At 41.4% G+C, this 21,653-nt stretch overlaps 1 protein-coding gene across 10 annotated transcripts in view; it reads left to right on the top strand.

Annotated features, from left to right (window-relative positions):
* The window catches only part of LOC136857939 (serine/threonine-protein kinase MARK2), a 677,731-nt gene that overhangs the window by 112,707 nt on the left and 543,371 nt on the right, over positions 1 to 21,653 (top strand). For 8 of the 10 annotated variants that reach the window (XM_068225359.1, XM_068225361.1, XM_068225358.1 and 5 more), the window contains exon 3: positions 3,536 to 4,166. The exons of the other annotated variants lie outside the window; for them this stretch is intronic. In XM_068225359.1, the coding sequence (XP_068081460.1) occupies positions 3,666 to 4,166 (501 nt within the window). In that variant the 5' untranslated portion in view covers positions 3,536 to 3,665. The remainder of the gene's footprint in view (positions 1 to 3,535; positions 4,167 to 21,653) is intronic. 10 annotated transcript variants of the gene reach the window in all.

Raw genomic sequence — 21,653 nt, 5'->3', positions numbered from 1 at the left:
TCCACAGTCCACCGTGTTAAGTCTACCGTGGGTACGTGGATTCGGGGAAACCACCATCACCAGAGTCACTGCCGTGATCTACAACGTGTTGACGGGGGTCGCCGTCGGCTAGCTCGGATAGACGGTAGCGGATAGACGGGCCACAGCGCAGATCACTCGCTCATTCTTTGCTAGACAACAACGAAGTGTAAGCAGACATACCATCCATGACTATCTTCTCGTAGTTGGGTACAGAAGCCAACGTTCCACTTGGGGTACCTCTGTTCGCCATACGTCAGCAAGAACGAAGACTGACATGGACAAAGGAACACTGACGTTGGACTCTATAAGAGGCATTGAAACCTGTCTTCTGGACAGATAAGTCGAGGTATCACTTGATACAAACAGAAGGCAGGATACCAATGCATCGCCAATTGCATTAAGCAAAATCCGCAGGCTACAGTTCAGGCCGGTGCTAAATGGTATCATCGTATGGGATTTTGCTCACGTGGAATGAAATGGGAGTCCTGGTATGTCTGCCAGCGATCCTCACCGCCGAACGATACCAAAATGTTGCTGTCAGATCATGTCCACTCGTTTGTTCATCTCCAGGACCTTTTAGGATATCTGTCCCAACAGTAGGCAATGTACCGTACCACCGTTTACCCGAATTGCAGCCGATTATTTGAATATACATACCGGTGGGAGTGGCTGCGCGTGGTAACCACAGGTGAAACATGAGATCTCAGGCATTTGATCGCGGCCGAATTGTGGGTGCCAGACGCATGGAGTATTCATCTTAGAAATCACGCAGGCAATGGACGTTCCACAGGCCATCGTGTTAAGTCTACGGTGGGTATGTGGATTCGGGGAAAACCACCGTCGCCAGAGTCACTGACGTGATCTAGAAAGTGTGGGGGGTGCCGTCGGCTAGCTCGGATAGACGCTGAACTGATCTGCGTCATACGAAGTTAAGCTTCATCTTGAGTTGAACGTGTTCACAACGTTAATATTAGATATCACGTTGTAGGGAGTAGTATTTAGCGGGTCAGGAATTGATATTTAAAAACAAAATGTAAGTTGTGTTGCCCGTCTATCCGCAAAACTCCGCATTCGGGAGATGCATGGGTTCCAATTCCACCGTCGGCTGTCCTGAAAATGATTTTCTGTGGTTCCCCCATTTCACTTCCAGGCAAATGCCGGAACAGTTCCTCTTCATAGGCCACAGCCGATTCCTTCCACCTTATCCAATTTCATTCACCATAGTTCATTTCACCTTCATTAGCTCAACTAAGGATGGCGTCAGTAAGAGCATCCGGCCAAAAAACCTGCAATTTAAAATTCGTCTCACCTCATCTCTGGCACCGTATCAAGAAACGGGACTAAAGGGTAGACAGAATATTTCGATGTACACTCCACGGCCCGAGGATTTTGTCTGATCCTCAAGGTCATTCGATCTCGGTCCTATTGATCATATCTGGGATGCTGTTGAGAAGGATGTGCGCGCCTTGCACTCTGCTCCTATGTTATGGAAAGCTATGCAGCGGCCACGATCAGTACAATTCCCCAACGTTTCCGGTGTCTTGAGTCCATGCCATGCCACTACGACGCCGTCATCAGAGAGAAAGATGTTACACTCTACAAGCCATGCATCTCTAATTAATTTCCTCATCAGTTTTTAACTGTCTGGTAAAGAATGTGTGTTTGCTGTGATGCGCGTCATACTGTTTGGATTTTCACTCTGCTCAGTGACACCAACAGGAGACGTGAGTATGTCTAGTGACCTCCGCATTTTATCGATATCTGGCAGCAATTATATGCCGCAACGGAAGATTCTTCAATCGTTTCAAGCACGGTCAACATACGCCAGTCATCCTCCGTTATAGTACTGAAATGTCCCTTAAACTTCCAATCAACCAAATGGAATTTCTGTGGAAAACTAAAAGTATTCAGCAGATCCCACTGAGAGCCAGTTAAGGACGATTTGTAAGTGCCATAAACGCTAATAAGTCGTAGCCAGCCACGTTCAGTAACGCCATTATTTCCACAGACATTTAACACTGGCGAAAAGGAGTATTAAGGTGTGCACGTTTCCACGTCCGGAGCTGAATTAAATGCATCCAGACTTACAATCGGTAAACATGTGGTAGTGATATCTTCAGTAATTTCAGAGATAATTGGTCAGAAAATGACAGAATTTAGCATTGTCGGTATAGGGAGTCTGATCTCACCTTAAACCAATCGCTGCTAAACCGTACTCCTCTCATGTCATCAGTCCGATGGTCTTTAAACTATCTCCTTCCATATTTTATCGTAATCGACCCTATTGTCGCTCCTACTCTCTTGATTTATCTTGTGAACCCTAAACCGATTTTCCCATTACATGTTATGTTAACTGTTATATTTATGTATATGTTGTCTTCATCATTTTCATCATCACGACGCGCAGGTCGCCTACGGGAGTCAACTAGAAAGACCTGCACCTGGCGAGCCGAACCCGTCCTGGGATATCCCGGCACTAAAAGCCATACGACATTTCATTTCATCTAGCGGTGATCTGCGATAGTCGGATTTTTAGTTGATTGGAATCCCTAATATGTTCAGCTTGTCGAACGTGTTCAGAACGTTAATATTAGATATCGGGTTGTAGGGAGTAGTATTTAGCGGGTCAGGAATTTACATGTTAAAAAGAAAAAAGTGTTGTAAAATCTAGTTTCAACATTTTCCTGATATGTCTGTTTGCCTGTAGATTGATAGATGCTTGCTAGAAAAGTCATAATTGATGTGATCTTTAATTATGCTGTAAAAAATACGGAAATGCATTGTTCAGTGTATGTGGCAATTTATTGTTGCAAGTGTTGACAGCTGCATATTACGAATATGATCCTTAAGGTACACACATTCCGTGAGATAACAGAATTTGCTGTATTAATGAGGATTTTCTCCCCACCCCCACCATTTTTTGCCTTTGGAGTTGCTTCTATGTGGTGAAAATGCTATTTATTTCGCAACGAAAACCGAGACCTATCGCTTCACCAATTTGAGGACCATTATATTTCTATTGATATTTTTATAGAAGTGCCATACAAAATAAGTTAATTAATTTATAAATGTGTACTTGTGTGGTTAATTTGTTCCTGCAAGTTGTGAAGCAAGTTTTCTGCAACCTAAAAGTTACTTGTCTTACACGTTTGGTTACTTAGGTTAAGTACTTTAATCAGCCCGTTATCTTATCTGTAGTTCTGATACAAAGCAACTGGTTTATCGCGCTGTGCTTGTTCGTTCATATTGTGTGGTGGTGACTATGCCTGTTGTTGGACGGTCTACGTCTGCTAATGAATGTGTTGGGATTAAAATGCGTAAAATGAGGCCCTGAAGAGTGTTTTGCTTATTTACGTGTGGCTTCCGTTCTCATGCGAGTGTGTGCTGTGTAACGTGTGTGTCCTTTTGTGTTGTTCAGTTCTTAACATGATCTGGTCTCGCTATACGCCTGAATTTGGGTTGGGCACTTTGAGACAACACTACTGAAAACTTATCCAATTGTGTTGTATCGCAGACGTAGCAGCCGATGGACTTGGAGCTGAGCAAGTGACTGGTGTGTACGAAACTGTGCATTGCAGTTCCTACAGAAATTTTCTACTGTGCTGCAGAGAAACTACTACCTCTGATACGATAACTTCAGCGTGATGGAAGTACACGAGTTAGACAAGTTGGTGACATTACGCCTCAAGCCGACGTCTCTACGTCCTGTCTCTCACCAGGAAGAGAAGTCCACTTCAGTGGGTCAGACTGTTCCTCGTAACTCCAACATCACTGAGTTAGGGAAGGGGTTTAATCCACCGCCGCCTCCTTCCAAGACAGACTTCAGCATGCTGGGTCGATCAAGGACGCTGCGTGATCATTTGTCACGACCTCCTAGGCTCGGTCGCGCCCCAGAGGTGCCAGAACTCAATGAGGCACCCAGTGACGACGTTCTGGTGGAAGAGCCATTCAGCCGTGTGCCAGCCGTACGTAGCAGCACTGGATCAGGGGCGGTGCGACCTCGCATCCGTGGTGTCCGTCCTCGTGCCGGCTCTGATGCTCCAAGGACAAGGTCCCCATCTCCTGCATCATCACCCACACCTATTCGAGTGCCGTTGTCCAATCATGTCCAGAAGATGGTTACCATGGCCGCCTGGCCTTATGAGGTAGGTCTTAAAATAATCGTTCAGGCTGTCACCATTATTCACAGGCGTTATTTTATGAGCGTTTTCCTTCTTACCGGCATATTTACACCATGTGTAAAGTTTGGGATTTTAGGAAGTACAATCTCGTGACATAGCATTGCACATCTATAAAAATTTGCTGTTAATCGTGCACCATGTAATCTGGCACTATAACATTTTCATTATAAGCGGTAAGGTGACAATAGTAATCTACTTAAGATCATCCAGAACTGATTGTTTTAGTGGTCCTCCGCATTTTCTGTCCATAAGTACAGCTCAGGTCTGTTGACTCCGTCAAAAAGTAAACTTCACTGTCGGCAGCCCTGAAGATGGTTTTCCGTGGTTTCCCATTTTCACACCAGGCAAATGCCGGGGCTGTACCTTAATTAAGGCCACGGCCGCTTCCTTCCACTTCCTAGGCCTTTCCTCTCCCATCGTCGCCATAAGACATATCTGTGTCGGAGCGACGTAAAACAACTAGCAAAAAAAAAAAAAAAAAAAAAAAAGTAAACTTACAGTGTAAATATGGTGGTAACATGTTTAGAATATACTCTGCAATCTTCAAGGGGGAGAAAACAAATGAAAGCATTTGTCATTTGGATAGCTAACTTCTTGCATTTTCAAATTCTACTTAGGCGCTTTGCTGCCAGTTTGAAAAATTGATTTCCAACCAAAACTATTAAACTGTCAAACTTTTATTCTATCATAACTTTTGTCAAAACATGATTAACTTTGGTATGCTAATATTTATATTTATTAATATTTAAATCAATGCTGCTAGGAATCATTTCAAATATCTACGGATGTTGATGAGCGAAGTTCCTGTTCATAAGCTATTTTGTGGTTATCGTAGCATAGGCTGCGTTGTAACTCAAAACGCGATGCACATGCTACGGAAGTATTGGACATTGATAGCAGAACTTGTCATGTTAGCAAAGAAACATATAATTTGCTGCGAGTTGTATGTATCGTCGCTCAAAAGAGGAGTGAGTGCATGGTATTGTATGTTCCTAGCATTTAACATTTGATCAAACTTCATTTTAATTATGTTCTAAACATACCTCACCTCCAATATAGATATCAGCTTTTTGGATACAGCAAACATAGCTATAGATTCAGTTGTTAGTGAGAAGAGTGTGGCTGCGAAGAATTTACACACTACCATGCGCTCTTTTCTTTTTTTAAGCAATGGCACATTTATAAAATTTGAAGTGAGTAGAAAGGAAGAAACAAATTCGTGTCCTCGGATTCCTGGAGGAGATGTAGGTTTTTTCAGTTACACTCCCAATGAAGGTGAACTACGTGTGCCCATTAAATCACATACCAGCCATCCCATCAATCTAAAATCGCTGGCAGTACTGGGAAACGAACCCGGGCCTCCTAGGATTGCGCTAACTGTTAGACTACGGAGGTGCACAAGTTAAACTGGAGGTCAGTAGTAAGATGCTATCAAGGGCCACTTCAGATTATTCGTAATCACCTTTACAGCCCACTTGAACAACAAATGTTCGTTGTCTTTTAACACTGTTGTATGGTCATGTGCGGCAACCCATAAAATGGAAAGTAATAAATATATGTCTAAAAATCATATAAGGGCGCTTATGGATACCTGCTATATAGTCTTATGTGGTTGGTTCGGTGTTGAAGTAGTTAATTTCTATCTGGAAGATCGTTCGTAATTACTGGAACCTCGAAATGAATGCACATTTACAGACTTAAGTATGCATTGATTGTTGTTGAAATAAACGAACATCTCTTCGTTGCGCCTGCGACAACCGCCGTGTGGTAATATTTTTAGAGATATATTGACCCGCAGCACATATATTATGACGAGCAAGAATTCCTTGACAGTATTCGCACAATATTGAACCTTAGATCATAGAATCTTACCGGCCAAAGTTCTAAGTGAAAACATTTCACATAGTGGTTCCTGCAGGCGCAACGACGATCTACACAAGTTCTTTTCAGGCAGGTATTTGACAAATTAAGATCCGACTTCATCTCCCTTTTTTTTTTTTTTTTTAACTGCAAGAAATGTAACAAAAATGATATCCTGCAGTTGGTGAATGTCTGCTGTGAGATAGTGTTGTATTTAGGATTATTATTTATATACTGTATAATTATATTAAGATATATACAAGTCAGGTACGTAAGAAAATATAAGCTAAATCATTGGATCGGAATATCCGTTACGTCTGCGGCGTACCTTAAGCTGTATACGTCCCTTGGGTGATGCTAAACGAGTGACAACACTAGGATGAGGACGAACTGTCCGAAAAACCTTCGGTCGAACAGTAAGGAGGAATAGAAGTAGAAATACTTGGAATGTGTTTCTTCATTGGCAGCTGTATTTTGGATCGTTCATTGTAAGTATGTCATCAGGAAATTGAACATGCGTGTCTTCCAACAGTTGAGCTGTTATTTGTAAAGTACTGAGATTCACATTCTTAATTCATTTTCCAAACTCTCCTGTACTGCTACCAGCTTCTCCCTAGTCTTGCAAATATTAGTATGGAGGTCAACAAGGATGAGTTGACCTGTTTGTGTCCATTCTCTTGGGATTGGAAGGAAATTGAAAGGTGACGTAGTAAATCAACTTCATTATGAAAGCAGCTATGTACTCTACTTACACGTTGACTACTTTCAAAACATTTTAATGAAAATTGTTATTTACGTAGCTAGCGACGAAAACAAACTGATAATAAATCTGACTTAAGAGAATTTGAGGGTATCTCATTTCAATACATATTTCTAACGAAAAACAATCATCTAAATTGACTGAAGTGAAATCCAAAAACACTGTTGTGTCACAGCAAGTAAATAATTTGTTTGTTCTGAAAAATGCATGCAAATCTAATTTACCAGTTACTTGTGGACCTTCGTAATTCATGAATTATACAGCGTGATTCAGCCGTCCCTTCCAGTGTAGATGTATGCAGCCCACAAACATCTGCCTTGGTGGTATGCTTAGACAACACAACCGGATACCTTGGTATGTACCGCCTCACCATGATAGGACCCCGTAATGTTATACTCATATTAAACACTGGAAGACATGCGTGTGCCTTCTTGATCATATGAACCTGACACGCCGGCGAAACACTAAATTGATATTGTGACCGCAGTAAACCTAATACGTGCTAATGAGCTGCTCAGTGTGCCGTACGGAACCGTAGTGTAGTTGGTAAAGGCGTGGCGGAGTGGGCTTGGATGTCTGGTGGGAGGTTCGAGTCCGAGGCGAAGATTACACATTTTTGAAATATGTGTTTAATACATACCGCACGCAATGTAAGTTAAATACCCGCTTTTATACAAATTGTGTGTGAATAAGTGTGTTCGTGGCCCTAAAAAGGGCCGAATAGTTGGCAGGTCGGTCACATACAGACCGGGAATAATAGGAACACAACTGCCCCGACAATGTTGTAACGCAGTAAATGTTCAATGTGATGACTGTTTGGTTTATGGACATTTGGGGCCCGGTGCGCTCTGAAGCATTCCAGGTGTACTTGCTCGGCAGGCGTCCGTGATCAATTGCCGGACCTGGTCGGGCTTTTCCGGCGCTTGAGTGTAAATGACGTTCTTCAAATGTCCCCATAAGTAGTAGTTTAACGGCGTTAAATCCGTTCATCCGGCGGGCCAAGACATAGAAACTCCTCGTCCTATCCATTTCCCTGGCTGTTCCTCGTTCAGATTGTTACGAACGGGCAAAGTCCAATGTGGGGGAGCTCCATCCCTTTGCAACCGCATCGTCAAACAATTGTGCAAGGGCACGTCCTCCAGCAGCAGTGAGAGTTCCTGACGCAGAAAGTGCAGGTAGCGTGAGCCCATCCACTGGCCCTCAGAGAAATAAGGTTCAATCAGGCGATCCCCAAGATTCCACACCAAAAATTCACTTCCATCGTACTTGATGGGCCACCTGTCGCACTCAGTGAGGATTGTTCGGACTCCAATTGTGCATGTTGTGACGATTGATGCTCCCATTATTGTGGAAGCTCGATTCGTCCGAGAACAAGATATGACATGCGAATGGTGCATCATTGTCCAGCCTGTCTAACAGCCACCGACAGAACTCCATTCGAGCTTCGAAATCCCTCCCATGGAGTTCTTGGTGTAGCTCAAGATGGTATGGGTGAAATTTATGTTTATGCGGTATTCGCCAGATGGCTAGTTGTTCACTTGTCGCGCAGTCGCCCATGTAATGATGTGTGGATTATTACGAGCTGCCTCCAGAACGGCCTCTTCTGTTTCACCCGATGTAACGGGCCTGTTGCGGCCTGATGGCTGGTTGGAAATCACGCCTGTTGTCCTCAGACGTCTTTCAACACGGCGGAATGTCGTAGCAGCCGGGTGTCACCTGTTGGCATACTGTTCCTGGTATTATAGACGTGCCTCGCACGCGTTTTGTCTTGCTTCGCCATAAACGAGGAGCATGTCGTCCGTATATCTCTGTGAAAAACATGCCGAATGATGACAGATTACAGTACATTGAGGCCCTAACCAGCGGAGTATGCACAGGGCACAAGATGAATAACAGCGTCGTTCTACTGTTTTAATGTGACAAACGTGGACCTGTGTTGACGTATTCAGACATCATACCGATGCAAAAATATTTGAACGATTCAAGATTCAAACCGCCGCTGGCACATTCCGTCAATTGCTAGGCGAACGCCTAACCACATTCCCTACGCTACATTGCTGGAAAGATGCTGGTAGTACGACGAGAGGGGCCGATGACCTTCGATGTTCGGCCCCTTAAAACAAGCATCATCATCAGTACTACGAGAGCAGAGTACATACACCATCCAGTTCGGTGTTTAAGACATTAACAGCACCGTTAACTAGTTTGATGCATTGATTCCCCTCTTCGTTATACCTGGTCACGAGGCACGACACATTCACATAGTTACATGGAAAAAGGACGTTGCTACATGATTTCAATGCGTCATGTTTTGCGAATGAATGATATAACATTTCGCTAGGGTTCAGAATCGTATGCAAAATGTGCTCACCGAACATTAGTACCATACAGTACGCATGAAGGGGAATAGCACCCCTATAACCATGTGCACGTTAGTTGGGCTGCAGCAGACGATATAGGAAGGGGCCGCTGAATCACACTGTGTGAATGCTACATTGGCCTAATGTAGAATAACGTTAGAGTTTTACTTGTGCATTTTTCTACGAACTATTTCTTTACCTTCGTACTGGTTTTAGTGCAGATGGTTTGTACAAAACATGATTGCTTGTATCATAGCTTCCACCAGTTGGAGGTAATTAATTCAGGAGGGAAAGGAAGGCCGTTCACAATTTTTTTAAACTTGCAAAGAAATCCCAGCAACCTTGTTAACTACATTTATATTCGGACTTAGTCCTCTGATTTTCTCGCCCAGTCCATACAAAAGTATGTGCTGAGCAAGTTACATGCACCATAACATGAAACAAAGCTTTTAGTGCTGTGAGTTATTTTTTGTGTCGAGTACAGCATGATAACCTCAGAGTTCTCGCCTTTTGGTTTCAAAATTCCGGAGAATTAATTGAGAATTGAACATCTCTTTAAAAATTAACATAGATATCATGGGAGTTTTATAATCAGGAAGAGAGCACTGGGTACTAACGGCAAGTACATAACGCCTGTCTATGCTAGTTTAAGTTAACCTTTTACATCCCATGCCCGAGTTGACTCGCATGCCCCTCCCGCTGTCCCAAACACGAGGAAGGTTACATTTTAGAAACTTTAGGGAATGGTGATGCGCCCGACTTTTATGAGTATAGTCAAGGTAAGTTTCAGTGACACAAGCTCTAGAAATTTATCATGCCATTGCCTAGTTCTTGTGAAAGAGCCAAAATAAAAATATTGAAAAGTATTACTAATGTGTTCGTTCCAAGGCTGTTCAGTTGCTGTGTAAATCCAAGGTATTTTTTTTAGCCTATTTCAACTATTGTCGAAACATTCAGAAAAGTGTAATTTGGGACATGCATAAGGCTGGAACGTGGTAGTGAAAAGGATAATCTAATGCGGGCTTGTCGTAAGAAAATACATACCGTAGAGTTTTTTTATAACCAGCCAACTTCGTAGGTGTAGTGTAGTCTGTTAATGGTCGTTCTCCTGTTTGCATAATAGATCTTGGCTGAGGTAGGTGGAGTCAAGGTGTTTAAATGAGTCTACTCCATATCGTTGGCTTCCGGCACATACAGTTGCAGGACCAAACATTCTACCTGGTGCCACTTCAAATCTACGCCAATTCAAGGGACTTTAAAACAAAACAAAAACACATTCAACCTGGCCCAGATGAGAACTACTCACATCTTTCGCAGTGTTGCCAACACCTGATAACGGAAAGTAGCTAAAACTGCTCGCCGAATGGCCAGAAATGGCGTAAAGAAGTAAATCATAAGACAGTGACGTTATTCTCTCTTTTTTCAATGGTAAGGGTGGAGGGGGGGGGAGGAGAAAAATAACTAAACGTACATCATCGCTATCCCTCTTAAACTGCCTTCCAGAAGCACTTGTGGTATTCGTTGATTTTTCTTCCGACGGGACCTCATGGGAAAACTGTATTTTTCCGTGTGGCTTAGGCCAAATTTTGTGCCCTTGTGTTTAAAAAAATGATTATTACCTGACTGAACGCATGCTCGACTTCTGTATTTCTTTGAGGCAAAGTTACGGCCGAGAAAGCAAACGAGATCAATTGTAAATATATATGTTCTACTGGAGCATCTTTATACTGATTAAATCGTAGCCAGAATTCAGTCATGGAGGACCAATTTACCCACTTCTGAAAACTTCTTCCACTGATTTTCATCTGTGTCAATATTCCTTTCAAATCTCAAAGCGGAGTCTGTGACAAGCTCTTAAACTAATATACAGTAGATGTTGATTCCCATAGGGAACCTCATAATACCAATATAAATGAAATGGCGTAAGGCTTTTAGTGCCGGCAGTGTCCGAGGACAAGTTCGGCTAGCCTGGTGCTGACACCCGTTGGCGACCTGCGCGTCGTGATGAGGATGAAATGAATGATGATGACGACACATACACCCAGTCCCCGTGCCAGCGAAATTAACCAATGATGGTTTAAATTCCCGACCCTGCCGGGAATCGAACCCGGGACCCTTGTGGCCAAAGGCCAGCATGCTAACCATTTAGCCAAGGAGCCGGACAATACCAATATAAATGGTCCGTTATTGGACATTATAAATTTTCCAGCTAACTCATTCCTGGTTGCCGGCCCAACTTAGCACACTGAGGCGAAACGCTGGAATGATTTAGCTGGAAAATTTATGATGTCCAACAACGGACCATTAATGGTTTTATAAGGGTAAGCTCTTAAACTGTTTTCAAAACTTCATTCACATTGGTGGTGCGGGTTTTTTTTTTTTTTTTGGCAGAAATTCGAAGTTGTTAGCAGATTTTCAATTTCTTTAACCGATTGTACAACAAAACTCTATTCTCCCTAGTGTCATGTGACTTATTGGAATTTTTTATTTCATTCTCGACGAACAAAGCAGCCTGTGCTATGTAAACAAGGGAGACGAACATGTGACAAAAGTCGAATCGGAATATTTGGTGGTTAATATAATTCTCATAAAATTCGAAAACTATCGAAATATTAAGACATGTTACTATACTGAAAAAAATAGTCCGCCTCTGTGGTGTAATGGTTAGTGTGATTAGCTGCCACCCCCGGAGGCCCGGGTTCGATTCCCGGCTTTGCCACGAAATTTGAAAAGTGGTACGAGGGCTGGAACGGGGTCCATTCAGCCTCGGGAGGTCAACTGAATACTATAGGTAGCCTATAGGTAAACTGGGTGAATGATTTAAGCTCGGAGTTCTGTCTTCAGTCACCAGAACATCACAGTGCGTTAATGTTTGTTATAAATCTCCTTTGTTTACTGTGCTCGTAGGGTACTTCATTGAGTTACGTCTTAAAGGTAGAAAAATCGGCGACGCTGCCTATCGAGTCACTTTTTATGTTGTGACTGGAATTCTGTAAGGCCTCCATATTTTCTTTTGTGTGTCGTGCTATAATCCACGAACGATGTTGCAGAGTGAGCTTGGCACTATGCCACTTCTGACTTGCTTGCTCTTGTGGGCGAAACCACCGTGATACCTTCTACGGTTATTACTTACGGTGCCATTCATCACCTATTATGGCCGAGAGCGCGTCTCACTAAATAAACTGGCATTCACTTAGTTTTTCACTATAATGGTTACGGAACCGATTAGCTCAATTCATTGCGGCACGGCCAGTATAGTTGCTAGCTCTGTATTTGGGAGACAGGTAGGTTCAAATTCCCCGTCGGTCAACCTCGAAATGGTTTTCCATTTCAACTTAAGCGAATGTCGGGATCGTACCTTTCTCAAGGCCACAGCTGCTTCCCATTTGTAGTCCGTAATAAGTACATCTACACCCTCAGGCACACCCTCACTCAACGAGCGGTAGTTCTAAAGGCTCGCTCCCACCTAGCGGAATCGAATCGAACCGAACAACCGAAATTTCCACTCGACCGCTCACATCTAGCGGAACAGAATCGAACGGGATTCTACGGGAAACTTCACAGGTTTGCAATGGACGGTCTGGTAGAAGGTGTGAGGAGGTAGAAAATTACGAGAGATCGGAGAGGTTTCTGGGTGCATGAAATTAACAAGGCACCCAAAAGGAGAGTATTCAAACTTATTTGAATATTGAATGCGCGATAAAGCTAAGGTTCGACGGTAGGCCTACTTCAGAGTTACTTTATTGCAATTTCAACAACTATTTCATATAGTAGAATTTAACAGAAAAGTTCAATTTTACAGGAGGAAATGCTACATCAGATGCAATGGGAGGCCGTGATCATTTTAAAAACTATTTTAATGCAGTAGATGGCGTCGCGTGGGAGGATGAAATCATTAATGGAGGTAGCCTCAACATTCTTTTTTTTTTTTTTTTTTTTTCTTTTTTTTTTTTTTACAATTTGCTTTACGTCACACCGACACAGATAGGTCTTATGGCGACGATGGGATAGGAAAGGGCTAGGACCGTGGCCTTAATTAAGGTACAGACCCAGCATTTGCCTGGTGTGAAAATGGGGAAACCACGGAAAACCATCTTCAGGGCTGCCGACAGTGGGTTTCGAACTCACTATCTCCCGAATGAAAACACATCTACGCAACCCTAACCGCACAGCACACATACGACAGTTTGAAACCTAGGGAATGCCACTTACGAAATCGTTTACTGAAAATATAATAAACACTTAAAGATACATCCTATGTGATACGTGATGTCAATTATCGTACTGATTATGTGGACTCCAACATAACATGATTTTGTGATGAAGTCAACAAAAAATTATGAAATAAATTGTATATAGACTACAGTAACCTACCACAAAATTGAATATTATAATAAGTTTGGTTTTCCATAGGCTTGCTTATATCCTCCCAGGCATTATTTTTTATGTTGTTGCGGTAATGCTCGTGGGTCTTATAGTAGAGGAAATTATATTTTTGAACTAAACTAATAAGTTTTTCCGTGTCTAGTATTAATAATTTAAATAAACGATCACAAAATAGGACATTCCCGACCGTATCCAAGAAACAGCTGACTCTCCAGCTGAAGCTGATACACATTTGCCGGCTTGCCGCCAAATGATCGTCCTAAAGATCTCGACTCGACCCGACCGTTTACGAAGTTGCACGAATCTTGATAATTCTGTTCGATTCCGCTCCGCTAGTCGAAAAATATTCTTGGCAGAGATTCCTGTTCTGTTCGGTTCGATTCCATTCCATTCCACTAGGTGGGAGCGGGCCTTAACTCCCCGCCATGGGGTGTACCGGGAAAAGCGGCTACAGAACTGGCGAGCTGTACTTGTCCTCGGACACTCCCGGCGCTAAAAGATACACGCGAAAGATGAAAATCATATGGGGGTTTCTAGTTTTTTTTTCTCCATACAACACCCATGCTGGAATACGTTTTCCAAATGTCTGCTTCGTGGCATAGCGTTGAAGGTAAGCGGATGATGATGACGACGACGGTGAAAGTAGGTTGTGAATTTCAAAATTTAACTTCAACGTGGTTGACCGTGTGAAAGATACGAATGATTGAATTACTTCGTATGTTATATCTAACCTTATTCCGTTTCTCTACGGGTTCTGGTATGAAGTGAAATTAATCTTCGGAACGAATTTTTCATACACATTAAAACATTACCATACATCATACATCTTCATTATAGACTGTAATGTCTTTCAGCGTTCAGTTTGCATACCTCTGTGAATGTACAAAACGCCGCCACAATCCTTCATTTGTAAATAGTCCTGTGGCCTTGTTTAGTTCCATACCTCCTGTATTTAAATCGTTAGAAACTGAGTCTAGCGATAGTCATCTTGGTCTCCCTCTACTTCTCCTACTCTCCGTAACAGTCCGTTATTATTCTTCTAGGTAACCTATCCTTCTCCATTCACTTCACATGACCCCACCATGGAAGCCGGTCTAAGCATACGGCTTCTTCCATCACGTTCAGTCCTAACTTCGCCTTTATCTCCTCATTCCGTCCTACCATTGTTCCCACGTGTTTGTACCAGCAATCATTCTCTATACTTTAACGTCTGGTACTTCTAACTTACGAGTAAGATATCTTGTGTACACTCAGCGTTCACTCCCGTGAAGCAGAGTTCGTCAGAAAACAGCCGATGTAAAGATAGCTACGCCCGAGAGCTGACTTCCTTCTTACAGAATACTGTTGATCGCACCTGCGAGCTCACTGCATTAGCTTTACCGCACCTTGTTTCAGTCTCTCTATGCAACCATCCTGAGAGAACATACATCCTAAATACTTGAAATTATCTACCTGTTTCAGCGTTATCCCCCATCTGATTATCAGTTCTCGTGGAATTCTTACCTACCGACTCAGTTTATTCTCATTGCACGGGGAACAACAAACGTGAAAGATTACAGCCTTGTCTAAACCCTGTAAGTACCCTGAACCATGAACTCATTCTACCACCAATTCTCACTGCAGCCCAATTGTCAACATAAATGCCCTTGATTGATTTTTGTAATCTACCCATAATCCCTGAGTCCTCCATTACGGCGAACATCCTTTCCCTCGGTACTTTGACATACGCTTTTTCTAGATCTACGAAGCATAAACATAACTATCTATTCCTCTCGTAACATTTTTCAGTTACCTGGTGCATACTGAAACTCTCGATTCTGACAGCCCCTCTGTGGTTTGAAACCACACTGGTTTTCATCCAACTTCTCAACCACTGATCGTACCCTCCCTTCCAAGATGGCAGTGAACACTTTGATACTGATCAATGAGCTACATCGATAGTTGTTGCATTCCTTCCTGTTCCCTTGCTTATAGGTGCATTTACTGCTTGTGTTCAATCAGAAGGTATCTTACTAACACTCCGTGGTACTTTTATCACTCTAGGAAGTTCCGGCCTTCCCACTATATTCCACCTTTTCAGGTCTCATTTCACCGATTCCTGCTGCTTTATGACAATATTGGCAAAAAAGTTACTCGCTTTTCTAATGGCTGCATTTTTACATTCCTATTTTAAATAAAAATTTACGGGCTGACGTTATGCAGCACTTTCTCCCTTGTCCCAAAGCTCATGAAATGTATGCGTGCTCTGCACAGCTTCAATATCTTTAGCTTAAAAATACTACCCAGTTTAGCAAAACAGTTTCACATCTACTTTGTTTTACTTCTCAAACATTTCGAAAGAAGTAAATGAGGGTGCGACTACCTCGAGCAGCAGTGCATTGCTGAAATCTTTGGAGACGTGGAGTCAAAACATCCTTGGTCACTTTCTGCGGAAATGCTGGCGACCCTTGGCAGGCTTGTGATTTGAACTGTAAACAGGACATCCCTTAAAGTTATTGTGCCCCCTCCCCCGCAAAAATCTAGACGTTTTAAAAATTATTGTATTATTATTATTATTATTATTATTATTATTATTATTATTATTAAGAAACTAACATATTTTAAGAATTAGCCTTTGGATGGTATAAGTCGTAATAATAATAATAATAATAATAATAATAATAATAAATAGTAAAATTACAGACTTGCATACAGTAGTGTTTCTGCCCTCTTCTGATCAATCCTTAATGTTGAAGTTGAGGACTCTCCCGGTTGCTACAAGTACTGTCATTTATCAGGAGCAGAAAAAATTTTGAGAACAGCATTATTCTTTATAAATCGCTCATGAAAGTGTACACAGCATTCTTAAAAATTCACTCCTATCAGAATAGACTTCATTGTTGAGACACTCGAGCAAGATTTTTCTCTTGTCCACACCTATTTTTATTATTAACAAAACACGTTCCTGAGGGGTAGACCTACCAGGCAACACCACCACCATTTCCACAGCTTTGAATATTTGCACCTCTCTAACCTACCAACACCTGCACCAATCTGTCTGCCACACAAAACAATATTTCTCTTTCCAGTCTCTGTCTTTTTTAATATGTTACTATTTCTTCTGCACATTCCCACTAGTAAAACAGTCTTTGCTTCGTCCTCTGAACTAGGAAGGATATTAGCTTTCACTAATTTATTAGGAATAATGGAAATGTAGTTTGAATTTCAGATCAACTAGGTATAATAGCTAGTTTACTCTTTAAGGTATTCCAAGCTGATGTTACAGAAAGTATCAACCGTTTCAAAAAAAAAATTCTCGTTTGATGAGGGTGCACCGATTTAAATAAGTGATTTAAATCAGTTTATTTTTAAATTAAGAATCCGTGATTTAAATCTATTGATATGAGTATCTATTATTAAAATCAGTTGGCTTAACTTACTCTCATCTTATTACCCGTTGTCCATTGTCCAAATTAATATAAAAATGAACGATTTAAGTTATTCATATAGGCTACGTTTGAAATGTATTTAGAAGGAATTTTCACTTTTCAATTTTTGTTTCCTGATGAAAGCTTAGTTCTTGTACTTTAAGGAAATGTATGGTATTTACATGTTTTGTGCATAAATATGCTCAGAATATTCATTTAAATGGATCACTGAGCTCGATAGCTGCATTCGCTTAAGTGCTTCCAGTATCCAGTAATCGGGAGATAGTGGCCCCACCGTCGGCAGCCCTGAAGATGGTTTTCCGTGGTTTCCCATTTTCACACCAGGCAAATGCCGGGGCTGTACCTTAAGGCCACGGCTGCTTCCTTTCCATTCCTAGGCCTTTCCTATCCCATCGTCGCCGTAAGACATATCTGTGTCGGTGCGACGTAAAGCAAATAGAAAAAAAAAAGGATCAGTGCGCCCTTATCTGCGTCTGATCTGGGCGTGGCACCACTGCACAAAGAACTTCATGGTTCCTTTCGCTTTATTCAAATCAAGTTTGGCGCATGTTGGAGAATAGCTCCCTGCAGATGTCTGCATGTGCGCATTTTTTGTATGTAGCAGTAATGATAGTGGCAATGGCAGTTTTAGTGGTTCACACAAGTAGCCTACATGTTTTGAGTGAAAATATTGTGACGTTTGCTGTTTACTTGTGTGCCTTTGGGTGTAAATTCGGTATCATGCACTCTAAATATGAAAATGCGAAAAAGAAAAGAGGTGTTAAAATTCCCTTTGGGAAAGTATGATCAGAAATACTGTATATATAATTTGCCTTTCAAGAAATGAAACTTAAAATTGATAACGATTAATTTATTTGCGTTGTTTTCGAGAAACATTTGTATAGAATCTGGAGTCGACAAGTGTAGTCATGGCCATCCATCAATACTTCACATAACAGCCTGCACGGTTGCTAGGTAATATTGTCACACATTTTGTATTGCTAATTTCATGACGAAAATTTTCATATGACCCCCAGCCGTAAGACATATTTACGTCAAAACATAGTTTTCGTGGTAACCGGTATAAAGAGGTAGCAAAACTCTTATGCTACGAGCAGTTGCTTCCGCTCCATTAATCATTCAAAATTCAGAAAACTCGTCAGTATGTTTTGACCAGGCTATACTCCTCCATTGTCTGCTGCAGTAGCTGGACTCTTTCTTGCAGAAATGTATCCGAGTGGGAGAGATGCGCGTTTCAAGGATTTATTTGGGCTTACAGTTTGTATGAGCTTAGGTGGATGGTCAAATGTGCATAGTGAGACCATTTTGTGTTTTTTTTTTTTCAGTCGCCAGTGAAAACGGGCACGTGCATCTGTCAACACAGTTTGTACATCTAGGCATCCCCACACACATGAATATTTAATTGAACCTAAAAGTTGTGAGAGTGAAATAAGTGTAATGTGAGAAGTTTCGTTGGACAATGCAAACGATATGGCAAAAATGAGGGGTGCTTTCAAAGAAAGGGAAGATAATGAAGTAATTACATATGCCTGCTCTGATCATATTTTGAATCTTTTCTCCCATGATCGTACCAAGGACACTTCAAACATAAGGGAACACGTAGTAGAATTTGTGAAATTCTTCTGCAATAATAATTTTGCCATTGTGAAATTTAGGAGTGAAGGACAATCATTAGTCTTGCCTCAAGAAGTTCGATGGAATACGTTGTCTGACTGCTTTCAATCTTACGTTAATAACTGGCCACTACTGGTGAAGATTTTTGAAGAAAATAGACAAGATTTAAGATTCCATTAAGAGAAATGTTAGTGACGTTTACATAAAGCGAAGTGCTGAAGAAGTTTTAAATGTGTTAAAACCAATAGCGCTCGCTCTTGGTATAACTCAGAGAAGTGACTGTACCATTGGACAGGCAGTGAAAGTGTGAAAAAACTAAAGTTTTACTTGGGATAAATTACAAGTGCTAAGGAAATCTGGAACTAATAACACTGAAACTAAGAAGTTTGAAAACCGTTTTAATCAAAACCTTCATGTATAAAAAGCGTCATGGCTGAATTCGTAGATGTCCAAGGATCTGTAGTTAAACAGATATTAAGACCAGATTTCATAAAATATGTTGATGAACGAGTGTCGTATACACTTCAGATGCCGCCGGAATGGGTCATGAGGAAATAGCCCTACCAGGCAAGACGTAAGCAGAGTTTATCCAGTACTTTTTTGTTATTTGTTTTTTCTACGTTGCACTGACACAGACTGATCTTAAGGTAACGATGGAATAGGATAGGATAGGACTAGGACGGAAGCAATCGTGGCCTTAACTGAGGAACAGTCCCAGTATTTGTCTGATGTGGAAATGGGAAACCACCGAAAACCATCTTGAGGACTGCCGGCAGTGGAGTTCGAATCCACCATATCCCGAATACAAGCTAACAGCTACGTAACACAATCCGTGTAGCCAACTCGCTCTGTGAATCTAGTATATAAAAGGCTCCAAAATCGTCTTTCCTCATATACAGAAGGTTGTGGATATCTGGTACACAGCAGTGTAAGTGGCTTATCCAGCGTCTTATTACCACCAGTAAGCCTAATACAAAGCACTTCGAATAACTAAAGAATATCTGTAACCGACCAGCAAGTAACAGGATAGGAATATCAGTACTGCCACTAAACTGTTAAAAAAGTATCGCTCACGCCTGCGGAAGAGTGCACGCTTGAAGCGAGCTGCTATGCTTCCTAATACCCGTTAGCCAATCGGAAACTCTCTACCCTTCCCTTGGTTTTGCTGAGACAGTTACTTTCTGGAACACCTTACTGTTATAGATCAGGATACAGTATCATGTTACGATATGTAACTCCCATCTCTAATTCAAACACGGGGATTTTAGGAACAAGAAAGGAAACCCACATGATCGGAGGACCGGAGACGTGATCAATCATTAAAGATGAACTACTGGACAAAAAGGGAGTCCGAAAAATGTTGATTCCCCGTGGTCCTGGGTGACCCATTTGAAAAGAAGAAGAAGAAGAATTAAATTCAAGATCAAGACGATTTTAACCTGTGTTTGATGAATTATTGTTCTTTCCTTCCTTTCAACTTCTTTTGAAATGAGATGAAACCTTCATTACCGACGTGTATCGTTCTTTTGTCTTTTGTATATTTCTTGAAGTACTTGAATTTGATCAGTCACAAACATAGGTACCGGTACAGCTCAAAACAGGGGTCACTGAATAGTTTTCCCATGTAATGTGAGGCTTTTCTTCCGAAAGAAAGTATGACCGCAGTCCTACAGGAAGTTGCAAGATGCGTTTCATAGCAGGTCCTAATGACAAAAAAAGAAAAATCCATAAGTCTAGCATTCTCCAGTCAGAAAAATAACACAATGATTTCACTCCCTCTACACAGTGTAAATGTTAACCCTAGAATTGCCCACTGCGGTGGTATGACACCCCAAGGTGATCATTTTCTGATACGAACTTAAGTGACTCATGTGCAATGTTTTCCCACCCGCGTATTCTCTCAACAATGTCTGAACTTCGCAACACTCGGTGTGGGTTTGTGTCTAAAAGAGTAAGTCATAAGAGAGAAAAACTAGTTTAAAATATGTTGTAATACCCCAATTCAAAATATTGTTAAAACACTTAATTTGGAGTAATCCGTTATTATTCATCTTAGGTACTTAATAAACAATAAAGTATAAGTCTAGTGTTTTTTACTGTGTGAGACTGTTGGGGTTGGATTGCCCCCTCCCCTCGGTTAGCGTTAGCGTATTTTAATTGTGTATTGGTTAAGCTTTACAATATGGCCATTTCTGCAGCGGATGAGCGGTTTAGTGACTTTGTTAGTAAACTTCTGAATGAATAACTGTCTACTTACAATGACTATGATAGTGACATTAATGCATATGGTCCTATAGAGGTCATATCCGATTTTACATCTGAGGAGGGCGTTTGTGAATATTTCATTGACCTAGTTATTGATCCTGGACTTGTAATCAAAGGTTAGAATGACCACAAGTAGTCATCAAAATCCCCACCACTATCTAGAACGCCTGCTCGTAATATAGTCTTGGGACTTCCTAGTGCAAAAGGCGAAGCAAAACTGTGAAATTCGAGACTGAAGCGTGGGAGGTTTTGATATCGAAGGTAATTATCGATATGGTTGTGCATTTAACTAATCTGGTAATTCCTCGTCAAAAATCAAAATATACGCTTGATACAAAGGGTGCAACTGACTACTTTAGAAATTAGCGTTTGTGTACATTTTAGGCAAAAAAAAAAAAAAAGACAATCACCTGAACACAAACGAAATGTGGTCTCAGTTAGGAGCAACATTCTATCGTGCAGTTATGGAGTGAAGTAAGATTTAGATTTCTGGTAAATTGTCTTCGCTTAAATGTTAAATATCTCGGGGACAGTAGGAACAAATTTGCACCTATCAGGGTTTTGTGGGAAAAGTTTATTTCACACTGTACTGAATCATACACGTAGAACCCTGCGCGGATATACAAAGTAATATCTGCACCCACTCCGCGTTCGCACTTCCTTCATCCGCACCCGCATCCGTGAATGGTTATCCGCGTATATTGTAAATATTTAACAACCCATGGTATTCAAACGGATAAATCCGTTAACATAATATATTAGACCTGACACCAGAACC

The sequence above is a fragment of the Anabrus simplex genome, chromosome 1 (genome assembly GCF_040414725.1).
Source record: "Anabrus simplex isolate iqAnaSimp1 chromosome 1, ASM4041472v1, whole genome shotgun sequence".
Classification (NCBI taxonomy): domain Eukaryota; kingdom Metazoa; phylum Arthropoda; class Insecta; order Orthoptera; family Tettigoniidae; genus Anabrus; species Anabrus simplex.
Note: the sequence above shows the minus strand (reverse complement) of the source record. Positions and strands in the feature narration are given on the sequence as shown.